The sequence below is a fragment of the Castor canadensis genome, chromosome 8, assembly GCF_047511655.1.
Source record: "Castor canadensis chromosome 8, mCasCan1.hap1v2, whole genome shotgun sequence".
Taxonomy (NCBI): Eukaryota; Metazoa; Chordata; class Mammalia; order Rodentia; family Castoridae; genus Castor; species Castor canadensis.
In genome coordinates, this window is record NC_133393.1 from 105,496,533 (window position 1) to 105,516,197 (window position 19,665).

Here is a 19,665-nt window from a genome sequence, read left to right on the forward strand (position 1 = left end):
AGGACAATAATTGAGCTGTCCTCACTCAACAGATCTCTCCAGAAAAACACTGCAAAATCCCTCTGATATATAACAATTGGATCTAAAAATTATCTCTTCGCCATTACATTTTTAAGTGTAAACCTTTTTCTAAGACAAAGACCACCCACCTGAAGCTTTGTGAGGTACTGTTCCCAGCAGAGGGACATTGACAGTTGGATCTGCCATGATGCCTTTATCCAGGGAGCGCAAGGACAGGAATTCATAGAAGTATTCTGCCTGCAACAAAAGGCATTGACAATCAGTACCATGGAAACCACAGCCAGTGAGAAGGCACTTGCCAAGGCATCATCCATCTGATGGGAGAGTGATAATTTTCCCTCCAGGAACTCTGTAGCTCTGACACCTAGGATATTGTGTAGGGATGGCTCACTCTCTGTGTTTTATAGCTCTAGGATTAGATTCTGTTTGGAAAGAAGGGATTCTTATTGAAAACATTTATCCAAAACATCCACAAAAGGTGGTCTTTTAACTTAAATGATACTATTTACTTGCTAGTTATTGAAAGGGTAGAGAAAAAAATGCTCTTAGGGAAATTAGTGATGTCAAAACAATTACTGGTTAGCCCTTAGAAAACACATCTCAGCTTCTTGGGTCATTTTTTAATTCTTTTCAAATCTGAAAAGTCTTTTGATCAGAATTTGTAGAGCTTTAATAAATAAAGGATAATAAAAACAGCAACCTACTGGCAAAAGACATTTAAAGGCCAAAATTTAATGATCTGGCTGTTAATATTTATTTTTCAGTCTCATTCCCTTTGAAAGGCTTATATTTGTCTCAATTTAATTATGGAGAGAAAAGCCTTAAGATGCATAAAACCACCACCACAATATGACAACAAGTCATAAAACTTTACAACATAAACATTTTCATTTTCCCATTAACTCTCTAGTTGAGAAAAAATTTCTTGCTAACTCAAGTGACCTTGACTACTAAAAGCAGTGATGCATAATCTCACTGTAGAGCTTTTGATTAAAAGGGTTTGTGCTCAAAAAAAAAATATGTTCTTCCTTAGGAATAAAGGACAATCGATAAATGGTAACGTGAGAGTTGGGCAGTTACCCACAGAGATATTGAGAATTCAGATGGGTTAATTAAAGAAATTAAGTAAGCAAACATTGGCTGAATGAGGTTTAAAAAGAATAGTGTCTTTCTTACAGTGTTAAATTTATTTTCCAATATGGAAGACATTGAGATGCATGATAGGTATTCAAAGAACCTTCTGCTTGAAATCACAGTATCAAATGCACTCGACACTAAGGGCTTCGTAGGAGGATAATAAAGTAATCTCAGTTACTACAAGTACACTTCCTGGTTTCACTAAACCAAAAGCAGCCCTTCATTCACCAAATTCCCAAGACATCCCTTTTTGTGAGTTGTGGCAACAATTCCAGAGGTTGCAGAAAACCCCTAGGTGAGTGACAGTTTCATGAATTAGTTTATTAAATTCATCCACTAGGAGGCTCCTGAGGATAAAGGGTCCTAAGACACCCGATTCCCATCCTACCTAAGGGAAGGCAGAGGTTCATTCAAAGGAATCAATTCCTTTGAAAAAGAAAATGAATAGTATTTCTGTCCCTGCAAGAAAACCAATGACTATTAAAAGTGGAGAAGGTGTGAAGACTGACCAGATAACATAAAAGTCCCACCTAAGACATGTCACAAGTCCCCTCTAGGACACACACCTAGATGTTGGGAATGTCCTTGGAGCCCCTTTTCGTGTCTAACTCAACAGTTGCTAAGTAATGATGAAGAGGGTGTTTGTGCAGAGTTGAGTGCCCCAGACCTACCATGTGCACTGAGGACATGGGAGCCCACCCTGAGATGACCTTTAAGGACACCCCCTACTTAAAGCTTCAAACATATGGACTGCATCTCATGCATGTAATTAAAACAGAATGCATTATGTGTAGGGACATGCAGAAGCCAAAAGTAAGTTATATAATACCTTCATGTCAATCAAAGCTGTCAATCATAAGGGACACCCCTTTCAGTTCCTCCTCCCCCCAGCCCCAGCTTTGACTTTTAATTACAACTCTGACACAGAATCTGGGCCTTGAGCATTTTCACTCAGATCTGCTCCCCTCTGTGAGAGTGTATTCTACTTTCAATAAATGTTTTGCTTGTTAAAAAGCAAACAAACAAACAAAACAAAAAGTGGACTACCAGTGGGCATCAGTGGCTCACACCTCTCTGTACCCTAGCTACATGGGAGGCTGAGATGAGGAGGATCATGGCATGAGGCCAGCCTGGGTAAATAGCTTGTGAGATCCCATCTCCAAAATAATCAGAGCAAAATGGTTCAAGCTGCAAGAGTGCCTGCTTTGCAAGCACAAAGCCCTGAGTTCAAATTCTATTCCCATCAGAAAAAAAGTGGATTATCTTTCACAAATCTAGGTGAGTTTTTTTGTTTGCTTGTTTTTGTTTTTTGGCACTGGGGTTTGAACTCGGGGCCTCACACTTGCTAGGCAGGTGCTCTACCACTTGAGCCAATCCACTACTGAATCTAGGTGTTCTTTGTTTTTTTTTATTCATATGTGCATACAATGTTTGGGTCATTTCTACCCCCTTACCCCTGCCCCCTCCTTCCCCCCCATCCTTACTTACCCTAACCCTTCACTACCAGGCAGAAACTATTTTGCCCTTATCTCTAATTTTGTTGAAGAGAGAGTATAAGCAATAATAGGAAGGAACAAGGGTTTTTGCTAGTTGAGATAAGGATACAGGGAGTTGACTCACATTAATTTCCTGTGCGTGGGTGTTACCTTCTAGGTTAATTCTTCTTGATCTAACCTTTTCTCTAGTTCCTGGTCCCCTTCCCCTATTGGCCTCAGTTGCTTTAAAGTATCTGCTTTAGTTTCTCTGCGTTAAGGGCAACAAACACTATCTAGTTTTTTTTGGGTGTCTTACCTATCTTCATACCTTCCTTGTGTGTTCTCGCTTTATCATGTGATCAAAGTCCAATCCCCTTGTTGTGTTTGCCCTAGATCTAATGTCCACATATGAGGGAGAATGTATGATTTTTTGGTCTTTTGGGACAGGCTAACCTCATTCAGAATGATGTTCTCCAATTCCATCCATTTACCTGCGAATGATAACATGTCAATCTTCCTCACAGCTGCATAAAATTCCATTATGTATAAATACCACATTTTCTTAATCCAGTAGTCAGTAGTGGGGCATCTTGGCTGTTTCCATAACTTGGCTATTGTGAATAGTGCTGCAATAAACATGGGTGTGCAGGTGCCTCTGGAGTAACCTGAGTCACATTCTTTTGGGTATATCCCCAAGAGTGGTATTGCTGGATCATATGGTAGATCAATGTTTAGATTTTTAAGAAGCCTCCAAATTTTTTTCCAGAGTGGTTGTACTGGTTTACATTCCCACCAACAGTGTAAGAGGGTTCCTTTTTCCCCACATCCTCGCCAACACCTGTTGTTGGTGGGGTTGCTAATGATGGCTATTCTAACAGGGGTGAGGTGGAATCTTAGTGTGGTCTTAATTTGCATTTCCTTTATTGCTAGAGATGGTGAGTATTTTCTCATGTGTTTTTTGGCCATCTGAATTTCTTCTTTTGAGAAAGTTCTGTTTAGTTCACTTGCCCATTTCCTTATTGGTTCATTAATTTTGGGAGAATTTAGTTTTTTGAGTTCCCTATATATTCTGGTTATCAGTCCTTTGTCTGATGTGTAGCTGGCAAATATTTTCTCCCACTCTGTGGGTGTTCTCTTCAGTTTAGAGACCATTTCTTTTGTTGAGCAGAAGTATCCTATCTCTTAGTTGCTGAGCTGCTGGGGTTCCATTGAGAAAGTTCTTGCCTATACCTATTAATTCCAGAGTATTTCCTATTCTTTCCTGTACCAACTTTAGAGTTTGTGGTCTGATATTAAGATCCTTGATCCATTTTGAGTTAATATTGGTATAGGGTGATAAACACAGATCTAGTTTCAGTTTTTTGCAGACTGCTAACCAGTTTTCCCAGAAGATTTTTTGAAGAGGCTGTCTTTTCTCCATCGTATATTTTTAGCGCCCTTGTCAAAGATAAGTTGATTATAGTTGTGTGGCTTCATATCCGGGTCCTCTATTCTGTTCCACTGGTCTTCATGTCTGCTTTTGTGCCAGTACCATGTTGTTTTATTGTTACTGTTTTGTAATATAGTTTGAAGTCAGGTATTGTGATACCTACAGCGTTGTTCTTTTTACTGAGTATTGCCTTGGCTATTTGTGGCCTCTTGTGTTTCCATATAAATTTAATGGTAGATTTTTCAATCTCTTTGATGAATGTCATTGGGATTTTAATGGGAATTGCATTAAACATGTAGATTACTCTTGGGAGTATAGACATTTTTATGAACCTAGGTGTTTAAATGACTTCTACCAGCTGCTTTTCCTCTATACTCTACTAGATAATATTTATCATTTAACATATTTTAGTTGGCACAGTGAAAGGACTTGGTGATGGATGTCTTTATAATTAACTATATTTGGATTATTTATATTACCAAGTACAGTAATAACAAGTGACAGTAACACAACAAACACCATTGTAATGCACACCATGTGCCAAACTTACTCTAAACATTTTATTCATAGTACATATAATGATAGTGAAAAACTGAGTGGATAGAACAGGAAAACTTTGAAACAAAAACTTCAAATGCCATATAATAGGCTACCATTTGCAACCCCATAGACATACCTGTGAGTCTTATCACATTATAAATTAAATCTACCTATCTATGGTTTATGTATTAAAATATTACAGTTGAAAAATCTGATGATTTCAGTAAGAAATATGTTTTTTTAGTTTTCAAAATAAATTATTATTGGTAAGAAAAAGGGTGAAATACCAGGATTAAAGCAATGATTTGCTGGTGGCTCACGCCTATAATCCTAGCTACTCAGTAGGCAGAGATCAGGAGGATCATGGTTTGAAGCCAAATAGTTTAGTGAGCTCCTATCTCGAAAAAACCCATCACAAAAAAGAGCTGGTGGAGTGATTCAAGGTGTAGGCCCTGAGTTCAAACCCCAGTACTGCAAAATAAATAAATAAATAAATAATTGAATCCAATGGATGGTAACTGGTTTTATCCTTTTTTCTTTTTTTCAAATTTTCTGTATGTGGCCTGGAAGCGAGAGGAGTGGGGGAGAAGAGGGAGCAGATGGGGAGGGGGAGTAAGGGGGAGAAATAGCCCAAACAATGTATGCACATATGAATAAATGAATTTTTAAAATTCCTGTATGTGGTTTGTAGTGAAATTAATGCATTTATTTAAAAACAAGCATTTATCATGTGCCTTGCTCTCAGTTCTTTGTGGCTGACTACAATTATGCCTATTTGTATAGTTCTCTGACCATAGATCAACTATCCTTCTTGGACTTCTACTTAAGGTGGCCTGTGCTCATTATGGAACAATTTTATTTCAATCTCTTGCATGTCTCCTTAAGGTGAGAGACAACAGTAATCAGCATTAAAGTAACTTCTGAATGTCTTTTTTGAAAAGTTTTGATAATGTTCAAAGACTCTGCAACTGAAAGTTTCACTCAGAGTCCAAAAACATAACATTAAAGAACAGTCAGTCTACATAAATCAGGCTAGGAAGGCATGAACCTGTGAGATTCACCATCAGAAATCTTATAATTAGTGTTGGCATGACAACCATGATGCAGCTAGGTTTAATGGATTTCTTGGGTTGGCCAATACCTGATGTTATCATCACAAATTTCAAACAGATTTTTAGAGTATCCCTTTGATTTCTTTGAGAGCCACCACAATTCCATTGCAATTCTAAGTCTATATCTAGACTACTCCAAGCATGAGCTAGTCAAAACAGTTTCTTCCTTGGATCTTATCAGCAAAAGGTAGTTGCCAGAGTAAACCTTTTGTGTAACCTTCTTATTAAAGATGATAATGGTGCTTGAATCTCTGAAATAAGTAATTTCCTTCACACTTGGTATATATTTTTTAAAGTGCTTTCCCAAAAAAGATTTTTGCCCACTGTACTGTTTTCATTGCTTCTTAAATATTATAACTTGAAAACCACTTAGACATTGATCAACCTTTTGTTTGATCTTGACATCAACTTCTTTAAAAGTTTCACTTATCACTATAAAGAGATCTACCAAAAACATCAATACCATATAAATAGCTCTACAAATATATCATCATTACCACACATAGAGAGTAAATTTATCCTTTCACTTAACTTAAGGTCTTAGTTAAAAAGTCATAAAATGGATGATGAAATGAATGGTAGATTTATACCATATTCTAACTTCTAGACAGAACTTTCCATTTTTGCTTTATTTATAATATAATAAATATTCCTAGACCCCAGTCTCTCCATTGGAAAAACTTATTTGGAGGCAAATAAAACCTAAATTCTATGCCAAAAAGAACAGAGAACTTACTTTAAAGTTTGGGAACAAGTTTCACAAATTGCAGATTTACTACTTAGATAAAAGGAACTCAGAGCATGAACTGTAATAGAGAAGTTATATTGGAGAGTCTGAAACCTCTATTAGGAAAAAGTACATTTTGTTTTATTAAATGACATTAGTGGAAATTCAGGTAGAAGCAAGTGGGTTGATTATTTGGGAAATGCATGAAAAGATTGCTTTGTATTCAAACAAAGAATGGGTCTATTCAGGAGAATAAGTCCCTTCTAAATTAAGTTGCTGAAAATTTTTGCTGGCCTGTTTTGCCATGCAGTAAATTTTCTTTTCATGGAGAAGTATAAAAGACACCCAAATATTATCAAGGGAGGAGTGCTAGAGGCCATTTATCTTGCTTCCAATTGACTTGGCTGAAATTAGAGTTGTCTCTTCCAGAATAGATGAAGACATCATTTAAACAGCAAAATGGGACAACTCATAAGGCCTCTGCTCTGGTGTTCCTTTTGGGGGTAGACACGGATAAAAGAAGCAGAGAATTGCATTAATCACTGGGAGGAATGGAGAGAATCCAATATTTCTTTTCCACCTTTGAAGTTCTGGGTTTATGGCAGATACTTAATCTAGTAATTGCAGGAACCTTTGAGTTAAGAACCAGTCTTTCATAAAACTGTGGCCCTCAACCCCCCCCCCTCCTTTTTTTTTAATGGTACTGGGGTTTGAACTCAGGGTCTCATGCTTGCTAGACAACTGCTCTACCACTTGAGCCACCTTCCTGTTCTTTTTCTTTTAGTTTGTTTTTCAGATTGAGTCTTAAGCTAACTTTGCCCCCAGGCTGGTCTCAAACTGTGATCTTCCTGTCTCCTCCACAGTAGCTAGGATGACAGGAGTGGGCCACCACACATGGCTTCAAACCTGTCTTAACATCATCTGTCTTGATGTTGAACTGAGTGTTCATGGGAGAAAACTAAAACGGTAAATTTTCTTATTCTAAAGAAAAATTCAGGCATTTATAGATTTAAAAAAATATATGGAAGCTGGAAGGTTTGAAATTTTACATAATTTTTGTTGCATATTTACTATATTCCAGAAACTATTCTCACAATAATCTGCTATTATCATAACAATCTACAATCATTAAAGCACACAACTGAATTCAGATTAGCAGAGTACTTGGTGTGAGACATACAAAAGGGATATAAAATAGCTTCTACACTGTATGTAGAAGGCAAGAAAATATCTCCTAAAATAAACAAAAAAGGAAAACAGTGCAATGTTAAAATAAAGCTCCAAACAAAATGAATAAGTACACCCAATGCTTAAAACAATCTGACATCTGACTGTCTAGACCAAAAATTGCCAGAAGAATTGTCATTGTACCTCAGTGTTCTTATTACCTCTCTGCAAAACTTCATCCTTCAAACTCAAAACTTGTCAACCTTGGATTGTATGACACTCTGTTGGTTCTCTTCCCACTTCTTAGTGTTCCTGCATTTCCTCATTAACTCCTCCTCTCAGCTCAAAATCACAGAAAATCACTAAGATGTAGCTGTCACAACGGTAAAGCCATAACTATGTTCCAGTGATTTCACCTCTATGGAACTTCATTAGACTTCAGTCCTCTGTCCTTTCCCCTTTATTCTGTCATACAATCCATTTACTCTCACAGAGTGCCCATTTGAGCAATGATGCTTGCTGTTGTTTGAATGAGTGTCCCACAAAGGATCATGCATTGAAGGCTTGATCCACAGGATGGGGCTATTGTGAGGTAATGAAACTTATTGAAGATGGGGGCATGTGTGACATCCATAGTTAACTGGGGACATGCCCTCAAAGGACTGTGGCACCCTGTGGTCTCTCTGCTCACTGTGTCAGCTTCCTGTCTTGACACATGAACAATCAAGCTGACATACACTACTGTAGCAATATGATGACCAGTCCAATGGGGTCACCCAATCTTGGACTGGAACCTCCAACCTATGAGCTAAGTAAACATTTTCTCTTAAGTTATTGCTGCAGGTATTTCACTGAAGAACTGTGAAGGTGACTAACTCGATGATCACCACGAATCACATCCTTCTCACCATCTGCCTCAGGCTCTGCTCACAGTCATGGAGTCTAGTTCATTAACTTCCAACACCAGCTGGATTTTTAAATCTGTCAACAGTATCGTCATTTTTCTAATAACAAAGGTACTTAACCTCAGAATCATTATTGTTTCTTGCCTCTCTCTCATCTCTTAGCCTTCCTCCTTTTATAATAGCTTTTGATTCAGTTCCTTCCTTTCATCACTGCTTCAACCCTAACCCAACCTTTGCCTCTTATCTCTAGGATAAGGCCTTTAGCTGATAAGCATCTCCAGTCTGTCTCCAAATTTTCTTTATCTCTTACTACTCCCAACAGGGATCATCTTCTGGAGCTCTGTTCCGCTGCAGTGACACCATAGCCATGCCTAGATTTCTCTACTGACACTCACTTGGCCCTTAACCACATACCAGCAAATATTATTATTCAACTGTTTGTAAGTATATTATCATTACTCTCATTTAAATTTTAGATTCCTTATGGCTAAAAGTGGGATTATATATTTTTTCCAGCTCACTGTTGGAGACTTAACATGGTGAACAAGCAAGGTATTTGAAAAATATTTGCTGAATGAATGAATGACCTATTGAGAAGTATCCAGAAGCGTAAACTCAGTACATTCCAGAACACATGGTTGTGGTGAAATGGTGTTCGCTTCTGGTTTCACTGACAGGCAGCATCTTTCTGTTTTGGCAATCACTAACTTATTTTTATGGGTCAAAAGAGCTCTTTGACTTTGCTGTGTGGCCAGTTTCTACAGTGAACATAGAAAATAAAGAACATTTTGAAAAAAAAAAAAAAAGAGCAATCAGTGAACACTGACATTTGATATCCAGCCAATCTGTGAATAGTTTGTAACTGTTTTATGCTTGATGTGGGACAAAACCTTGGCAATGAGGCTCCTAGAAAGAATATAAGCAGAAAATGTAAACAAGGTCCCATTCTGAAACACAACTTTGTTCAATGCTCTTCTGGTTCATATTTCTCACTTGAGTCTCCAGTCATTTTGCATTCTATAAATTACAACATGTAATTGCCACATCACTGAGAAAATATGAGATATCAGTGATGGTGTTTTTTCCTTGCCTTCTTTTGCAACTAACTTTAAGAAGAAATTTTTATAAACAAAAAGAAAAAGCACCTTCTCATGCAAAGTAGTTAATTATTTCACTGGTTTTGGCTTAAATTGGCATTGAAAGAAACACTGCTTAAGGAGAGAAAACCAATCAGCCAAGTTCTTCTGTTCTAGTAATCATTTTTATACACACTAAAACCAGACCGTAGCCAGTGGGCTGGGTTGAGGGAGTGAAGTTATTGGAATATAATGGTGACATTAAAACTTAAAGTTCAAGTAAACATATCCAGGACCATGTGAATTTTGTAAACTAAGACTGGCAGGAGATCACACAGTTTGGCTTCACATAAATCTGAAATTTCTAAGACATTTTCCATTTTATTCCTCCGAGGGTTTGGAATCACCACTGCTCATGCAAACCAGAAACAGACCTGGCTATCTGACAAATCATTAGCTAGCCACTCTCTTTCAGAAGTCCTAAAGATAGGGAAGCAACAGAGGGTTGTATTGCTCTTTTCTCCTAAATAAACTCAGAAGTTAAGATCTTTTATTTTCATCTTTGGAGGAAGAGGTAACAGGGAAGTAGAAAAGCAAAGCACTGGGAGGTGGAAAGATATTTTTTTCAGGCTGTCTCAAGATTAAAAAAATAAACACAAAGTATTCTTTAAATCAAATCTAGGACTAGAGATATAGCTCAGTGGTAGAGCAACTGTCTAGCACGTGCAAGCCCCTGGGCTGGATCCCTAGCACTGAGAAAACAACAGTGACAAAAACAAAAACAAATACAGCCCTGGTCGGCACGTGACTTTCACCAATGCCAACATTTTCAATGGAAAGGACAACAGCAGGCAGCCATGAGGTGTCTACAAACTTCTGTTCCCTTTATCCCTCAGGTTCATAGGACAAGTACCTGCTCCTTAGAGATGCCTGCTCTAGCTCAAGCAGTTAGCTTCAAAGTTTTGGGTCAAGGCCAACTTAAAAACTGGATACTGGGAGGGAGGACAGCATTGGGCAATTATGGTGGGCAAGCTAAGGGACTGAGGGAAGAAAACAACATTACAAGTGGTATAAGTGGAACTTTGGAAACCAGTGACAATCTGACAGAGGGTGTGGAAAAGAAACGATGTGAGAAGCGTGGGTGCATAGCTAGGAGTTTCTCCGAGATACAAAGAATGATTACTGTAGAATATGGAAGGGCCAACAAATAACTCAGCTGTGGGAGGTAGGTGTTTTGGAGCTGATGAGAGACATGGAGACTTCAGTTCTAAAAAAAAAAAAAGAAAAGGAATACCTATCATATTTTTCTTCTCAAGACTTACATTTGACTGTATCTTTTTTAAAGCTTCAGAACCCGTCACTGAGTTGAGTATCCATTCACATTGAGGGTGAAAAAGAAAATTGCTAAGTGCAATTTCTTTAATAGTAACTAAAAAAAAAAAAAAAAAAAAAAAAACTGAACAATTACTATACACCTCAGAGAGCACACCTGTTCATCATCAGTGTCTCATTGCCTTGTTTGTTCACATTTTGCCATGTCCCTTCCAAATTATAAGATTTCTGACTTTAAATAAAACAGAAGAAAGTCAAGTACACTTGTGAAGCCTTGGTTGAGAGAGGCAAACGTTGAGATCCCAATGACAAGTCAGTGGAAGTATGAGATAACTGGGCCACACAAGGAGACTAAGCTGGTTCTCCAAGGGAGAGAGCTAATAGTCCAGATAACAATGTCCACAAGGCTGGAGAGAATTTGGGTGACATTTGGGCTACACTCAGGTCAATTTGGCTTGAATTCTAATTCCACTACTTCCTAGTGAGCCTGGGGCACAGTCCTCTCATTCATTCAGTGCATATGTACTGAGTGTGCCAGGCACTTGGCACTGTGTAGGCCTAAGATGCTAAGATGAGTAAAAACACACTTGGTTTTTGACTATATGGAACTTACAGGCTGAATGGGAGTTGGTCATTAATTAAATAATTTAAAAAGTTAAGACTGTGATAAAGAGTGTAAGAGAAGAACACGGTGTTTTGAGACCATGCTCTGTTACTTACTTTGGAGGTCAGGGAAGGCTTGTCTGAGACAGGATAGCAGAACTGAGATCAGCTTAATGAGCAGAGGTTAGACAGGAGAAGGAGGAGTAGCTTCCTCAGCAGAGGAAAGACTAGGTGCATGAGGGGAGCAGTACTTTGGCAAGCTTGAGGAACCCAAGGGAGGCCATCCTTTACTTTACAGTGCTGCTGTGAGGATTAAAGCAGTGTGCATAAAGTAGTAGCAAATGTTGGCATCCTGCAAGCTTTCAACAAATGCTAGTTGTTATTAATAGAATCAGTGCAAATGGTCTTATCGGTGGGATGAGGCTGTAAGAGTTCGTGGGCAGTAGACATACCCATGGTTGGAAAGGAGCCTGGGATTGTTGGGCCCTGGAGTAGTGTGAGGGTAATATCCACAGAGCTGAAGGACATGAGCCAGGTTCTGTAGGTATAGGCAGTAGGGTTCAGAAATAGAGCAGGGATTGTGAAAACAGCCTAAAATAATCTTTTCCTTTTCTGCTTCTTGAGGATTTGGGTTTACAGTTCTAGTTAGCATACATAAGCAACATCGGAATTATCTTATTTCTTTAGCTTAATGACAAATTAGGAATTTCTTATCAAACTATTAATTTACAGGAAATTTAGAGATAGAAGAACCAGTTAAGCCACACTATAAAGATGTAATTAGCAAAATCTAGACTATGTGAAACATGGTAGGGCAGATTCAGTTTCTTTAATAAAAAATTTGAAGGGATGAAAAGAGAGAGAGAGAGAGAGAGAGATGGAGGGGAAGCCTATAAATTAAAAGAGACCTAAAAGAATTATTTCCCAATCACATTATGTGGGCCTTATTTTGATTCTCATTATAAGACACAAATCATTGAAAGTGTTCAACATTTATAAGAGATAGTTGAAGTTTTAAACACTAACTGGATATTTCATCATATTAAGGAATTGTTTTTAATAACTTTGAAGGTTTTTTAACTTCTAGAGATATACACTGAAATTTTTATGGATAAAATGATACCATACCTAAGATTATTTCAAAATATTATGGGGGCGGGGGGGGGACAGAGTAGAGAATACAGATGACACAAGACTGGCCATGAGTCAATAATTCTTGAATCTGAGTGATAAGTAAGTGGGGGTTCATTTTTCTATTCTGTCTACAATTGTATATATTTAAATTCTTCCTTCATAGAAAGCTTTTTAAAAAGAAAAAAGTCTCATATTGTTCTCTGTATTGAATGTCTAATCTGCAATTCACAGGGCATAACATACCCTAAGTTGTCTGACATTTGTTCAATTATTCCTAAGTTTTCTAGCACTCACATTTGCCTACTTGCATTGATGTAGAAACTTTTCTATTGTTAAAGGTAACAATGAGGAGTATGTTTTAAAACAATACACGGCTGAGGTATTTATTACGTATGTTGCCCAGTACAGCATTAGGCAAGAGCTGAACTTTAGAAGAATTGTTAGTCCCTATGTTTCAGAAACTCTGAAAACAGTAATTGTGTCAGCTTTCTTAAGGACATAAGAGTATCTGCTCTGTTTAAAATAAACTCAATATTTTATCCCAGACAACCAGTTTCACGTATTAGAATTTGAATAGAAAAGCCAGGTGCGGGTGGATAACACCTATAATCCTAGCTACTCGGAGGCAGAGATCAGGAGGATTATGGTTCAAAGTCAGTCGGGCAAATAGTTTGCGAGACTCTATCTGATAAAAACGAGAGCACACAAGGGAGGGGTGAGGATAGGTAAGACACCTAAAAAACTAGCTAGCATTTGTTGCCCTTAACGCAGAGAAACTAAAGCAGATACCTTAAAGCAACTGAGGCCAATAGGAAAAGGGGAACAGGTACTAGAGAAAAGGTTAGATCAAAAAGAATTAACCTAGAAGGTAACACCCACGCACAGGAAATCAATGTGAGTCAATGCCCTGTATAGCTATCCTTATCTCAACCAGCAAAAACCCTTGTTCCTTCCTATTATTGCTTATACTCTCTCTTCAACAAAATTAGAGATAAGGGCAAAATAGTTTCTGCTGGGTATTGGGGGGGGGAGAGGGAGGGTGCGGAGTGGGTGGTAAGGGAGGGGGTGGGGGCAGGGGGGAGAAATGAACCAAGCCTTGTATGCACATATGAATAATAAAAGAAAAATGAAAAAAAAAAAAAACCTATCATAAAAACAGAGCTGGTGGAGTGGCTCAGGGTATACGCCCTGAGTCCAAACGCCAGTATCACACAACACACATGGTACTCGTGTGAGGTCATTTTCATTCTTAAATTATACTGTGCTTGTATTTCCAAAAACATGTTTACTTTCCATAGGTCTTGCCTTTTACCCTAAGATGCAATTTCAGCCAATAGCTATGACCATGAAAAAGATTTTAAAGTAAATCAATTCTAATTGATAACAAAAACATTTCCAAACGGAGACACAAATGGAATGTTATTATTCTCTTTCTTTGTTCATTCCTTCTTTCAGTCATCCAGTAAATATTGACTGTGCACACTCCATATACACCTAACACTGCTCCGGGTGCTGGGATGCAGTGGTGAATGAAAAAGTTAAAGTCCTGGCTTTCGTGGAGCTTACTTCCCATAGGGTGAAGAGGAAGACACCCATAATTTTAAAAATGCTTAAGTGGACAAACGTTAAGTGGCGGTAAGCGTTATGTGGAAAAGTAAAGCAGAAATAGATGAAAGAGAATGTGCATGGCTGGGGACAGAGGATGGATGGGGAAGGATGCTCAGATGGGATGGCACTTCACTAGACTGGAGCAAAGGGAGGGAACAAGTCGTGTGGCTGTGTGGGGGAAAGCACAATTACAGAAGGAAGCGTTAATACTACGTTCCTCAGGTGGGAGCATACCTGGTATGTTCAGGAAACAGCAAAGAAGCTCTGTGGCCATACAGGAGTGAGTGGACACCATGGTTATGATCAGCCAGCCAGAGGTGAACCACCTATCACAGTAATGTAGTCAGACATACCCAGTGGAGGAACCCAGAAAAGTAATAACGGTGTCTGTTCTAAACACCCCTTGGGGCCGGAAGAAACACTGTCATCATCAACACCCTGCCTCTTTCCTCCTGCTTCTGTTTTCCATGCCCTCAATCCCCACCCCAACCTTCCAGCCTTGGGGAAGTCCAAGGTGAGAACAGTCAACAATGTTGCAGTCCAGGGAGGGGAGTGGTCTTAGCAATGGATAAAGATACACATTTTAACTACTGCCCAGAAGTAAATATTTTAATTACTGAAATGAGAATAAGAGTAGCACTAAAGTAATCGGGAAAATCCAGAATCTGCTCATGGATTCGTTCAAAGACTTAGGAGGAAAGCAGCCTACACCATAGTCTTTCAGGGCTGCCATGAGAAAGTGCAAAGCTTGCCCATGTGATTACACATGGTGGCATTTTGCCTATTTGGCATAATAATATGAAGCCCATAGATACTTATTTAAGGATTTGAGGAGCCAAACAGGAGGGAGAAGGTTTTCCATTGGTAGTGCTAGCTAATCTCACCATCTTTCTTTGTTGTCAACTTTTGGCATGTCAGATTAGGAGAAACCATAACTCTTCTTTATCGGTTTTTACTTGTGATATTAAGCTACTCATTACCTTTTTCATTTCTAAGAATTATTTTCTGTGCATTCCTTAGGACTTGCAGTTCCTTTTCCTAGGTGTGTCCCTAGTTAACGCTCATCACTCTTGTCTGGAAGCGCACAATGACAGTACTTTACAGTCGAAGTAAACGGTTCTGAGACGAATGTGAGCAGACACCATAGTTAGTCAAGCCGATTCATTTAAAAAAAAAAAAGAACACATTAAAGCTGAATCAACTGTCATCTTTTAGTGATGGCTGTTGATCCGATGTGATGAGAGAAAGTGCACGCACGTGGATAGGTTGATCCGGCTCCTGGACAGGTCTGGAATGTCGTTAACTCATACAGACTGATTCTGGCCTAGGTTCAAACTTGTAAGCCTTTGTTCTCTGGGCTCAGAGGATGGCTTTGAAGTTCAGGATAAAGCTCTTCTAACACACCATTACCAAAGAATAACCTTTTGATTATGATCTCATGAAAGTATAATCCATAACTTACATAAGTTAAAACCGTGGCGAACAGTGACGGCCCTGTAATTGGACCTTTATGAAATCCATATGTTACAGTCTCTGTGTTAGCTAGCAGTCCTGCATAACACACAGAGCTCTTCCCCAAACACAGCCACCCAACTTTCATAAAAGGCTATGAAACTTTTCACAGCTACCGTCAGCCTTGAACTTTTCAGACCCCAAAGCTTGGGTGCAGGACCCTGAAAGGCAAGATTTTTGGAAAACATAAAAGGATAAATAAATATGCCCCCCCGCCATCCAATAGATCCTCATTTGTGTAAAGCAATTCAATCAGAGCCAGTAACTTTTTGCTTAATTGCATGGCTTGTGTGCTTTAAAAATATATCAGGGGGATAAAAGACTTTGTTCAATAAATCATTTCATATAGCAAAGACATGCTCTCACGTAAAGTCCTCAAGTGGCTGGAACCTGGCTAGGAAGCCATTATTTTATGATTTATATTATCTAAGATTTATATTCTCTCTCTCTCTCTCTCTCTTGCTCTCTCTCTCTCTCTCTCTCTCATTCTCCTCTCCTCTCATTAAAATAAATTACATTATATTACTAAATTGCAAATGTAAGTGTTTGGTGTGGCTTAATTGCCTTTGTTTTGGGAAGAAGGGCAGTAAGGATGAAAGAAAAGATTGGGGAGAAAAAGCACCAAACCCAAGTACACAGCAGTTAAAAAGAAAAGAAAAAGAAAAACAACAGAGGTTTCTGATCTACGCAAAGGGACAAAGAAGTCAGAATTGAGGGAACAATTAATGATAGAACAAAAGATAGCTAAGCAAAACGTAGTTCCATTTTTTTTTTTTTCTTATTTGGGATTTTCAATGTTCTTGGCAGGACTCTGAAGTCCAAGGTCTTTTTTTTTTTTTAATTTCCTTTATTCATATGTGCATACAGTGATTGGGTCATTACTCCCCCCTTAGTTACATTGTTTTTGATTAAACCTCAGATCCTTAAAAAGAGATGAGCATATAAAGCCAAAAACAGTATATAAAGGGGGACTTTTTTTTCATTTGTCCCCTTCCCTTACCAAAACTGTAAATTCTCCCTCCCCCATACCTGTAGTGTCACCTTAATATATGTTCTTTTAGAACATATATTAAAGTTGCAAAATAATTCCCAGTAAACTTCCATATCTTTAAATTCTTAGTTCAAAATAGCAGTGCTAAGACCATCTTTGCAACTCTGCTACCACTGTACAGAATCTCTCTGCTTGTAAACACATCAGTAGCATTCAAATTAAGAATTACTGACTCACAATGCATGCATTGTACTCATCTGCATCAAAAATCTGATATTTGCCCCCATATCTCCTCTATTTGAGTATAATTCCTAAAGTCAGACAGTATAACTATTTTTCATTCCATTTTCGAAGTAAATGTCTTGCACACGTACAGAAGGATGATCAAACAAGGCCAGTAATTCCATGGGGAACAAGGATCAGGCTCTTAACTCTCTTCAGTTTGGCTGTTTTAAAGGAACATATCAGTGAACTTGTTAGGGTCCCCAGTTGTGACACAGGATGACAGCCCCATAAGAAGAAAAGAAATAAACAGATCAATAGAAAAACTGATGTACACCAACCAACAAGGCTGATGTGATAGGAATCATGATCTAATGAATGTATGAAAATTAAAAGGCTCTGAGAACTGAGTCTTTTTTTAATCAGCTTTTTGTTTTTGTGCAAAAACAAAAGGGGGATAGGAATGGAGGTGTGGCTAGAGCAGTTAGAACGCCTGCTTTGCAAGTGTGAAACCCTAGATTCAAACCTGAGTCCCATGAATAAAAATGGAGGGTGGGGGGAGGATGGGGCTGGAAATTATGCACTGAACAGCTTTCCTACCTAATTTTAATGTTTTTTTAATATCTAGAAAACAACCTAGACATCAATATACATACATAAGAAACAAAAACTACCTGACTAAATTGGTATTCTTTCTCAAAAAAGGGACAGAAATCAGTAAGTCTACTTCTATTTAAAATTTGATATTGATTCCTTCCCACATGGCATTCTTCTTGACAAAATAGGGAGTCTGGCCTTTACCAACCTATGGGATAACTAAACCATCAATTTAAGAGCCACACTCAAAGCACGAAACTAAGTCAGCCAAGTGTACATACTGGGTGGTAGTTTATTTAGGTAAGTCCTGGAAACCAATCTATTGGATATTTTTATTAGTGATTGATGCACAAAATAAGAAGATATTCATAAAATATCTAGCTTTTCTTAATACTCAGCATGATGAAATAGCCAAGTGTTCTTGACTAGTTAAAACATGACCACATGAAAAGAAATTTCCAGGGATAAGAAATATTATGGGAGAGAACATGTCAACTAAATAAAGAAAATGAAGGATAGGAATCTAATTCTAGGATTGGTGGGTTCTGCGAGAAAAAAATCATCTCCAACAAAGTGCCAATGTTCCAAAACAAATTAAGAGAAAACATAAAAGTCACTACATGTTATGCTGACATAATGTCTTTCTTCCTTCACAGGGAGTGAATAAAGATGAAGTCGGTCTATGAACATGGGCTTTGAGGTTTACACAGGATCAGGCTACCTTTGCAAATTCATGTAAAAATAGCATTAGTTTTAAAGATACATATAATCTACTAAACAATTTTTAACTATGTTTGAAAAAATCTGTATCTGTAGCTCCTTTTGATGCTGTAGTAATTTTCATCATATGGGATCTCAAAGGGCTTTATAAACAAACAGATCAGTCTTCACGAAGACCCTTTAAGGTAAAATGGTGATCATGATTTAAAGCTGGAAATTGCCAGGAGATCACATGGGGAAGCTGAGAATCAGGGATGTTTAGTTATATTTCCAAAGCCCACCCAGTCAGGACTGACCCAGTGCATCTTCCATGATATCCCACAATCCTCCTATGAACCATTTCCAAGTGCCATTGTTAAATACCTTCCATATCTTAGACATTGTGCTGGACAAAAGGTATCTTTGCCAGAATGAAGTTGTGTCTATCATCAGCCCACCCAAAGGTACTGCTTCAGAATTGAATATTAAAGAGTGTGTGTGTGTGTGTGTGTGTGTGTGTGTGTGTGTGTGTGTATGTGTGTTGGCCTGGGCAGCACAAACAGATCAATGGACTTCTCCAGTCTACACTGAGAGAGAAATGGTCAACTTTTTCCCTTTAACATTTTATGGGATTGTTGAATTGTTATGTAGTGATGTTGTACCTTCTCAACAGCCTAAAGTTTAAGATTGAAACAAAGTGGAAAGCTTTGCCCTGACTGTTATAAAATGTGTTCTTTGCCACCTTCATTGCTAACTCTCTCTGGGATTCTTAGAAGTCTGTCATCAAGACTGATCTTTGGTTTTCTCATCTGAAAAATATGGTTGAACCTTTATGATTCCTTCCCTTCTGAAAAATCTATAATTTTAAGGCAGCCCTTGTCAATTTCTTCCAAGATTTAACACAGAGTCTTGAGCATTTTGGGAAGAACATGGCTCCTTCTGCATACATATATCTGTAGAAAACTCATAAGCTCAATAGTTCTTAAAGTCCTAGTATATTAATAATGTGTTCTTAGTGACCTAAGATCTGATGAGTCATCTTCTCAGAAACACATGCAAACCTGAAATTCAGTGCACAAATATCCATGGAAGTTCACTCTGCCTTTATCAACTCCTGATGTTTTCAAAATGCACAGATATGTTCTGATAACCAATTGATGAGATGTCTTAGAGCAATCCAATGATTTGAGATGGTTGAGAATGATTTCCCTCCATCAGACCTGCTCATTTCCCTTCTGTTTGCCACGTGTTCGCCACAGGAGGTTTTGCTCAAAGAAGCCATGCGATATGCCTCCCTTTGAAGTGGCTACAGATGATGCTCTGTGGCAGAGAGGCCAACAGTTTATAAACAATAATTTGTGTCTACCTACCAGGCTTC

The 19,665-nt window shown here is 38.2% G+C and overlaps 1 protein-coding gene across 1 annotated transcript in view; it reads right to left on the bottom strand.

The window, feature by feature from the left end:
• Positions 1-19,665, bottom strand: part of Wif1 (WNT inhibitory factor 1) — a 63,955-nt gene that overhangs the window by 24,836 nt on the left and 19,454 nt on the right. Inside the window, exon 3 of the mRNA XM_074083834.1 lies at positions 150-258. Within this exon, the coding sequence (XP_073939935.1) occupies positions 150-258 (109 nt within the window). The remainder of the gene's footprint in view (positions 1-149; positions 259-19,665) is intronic.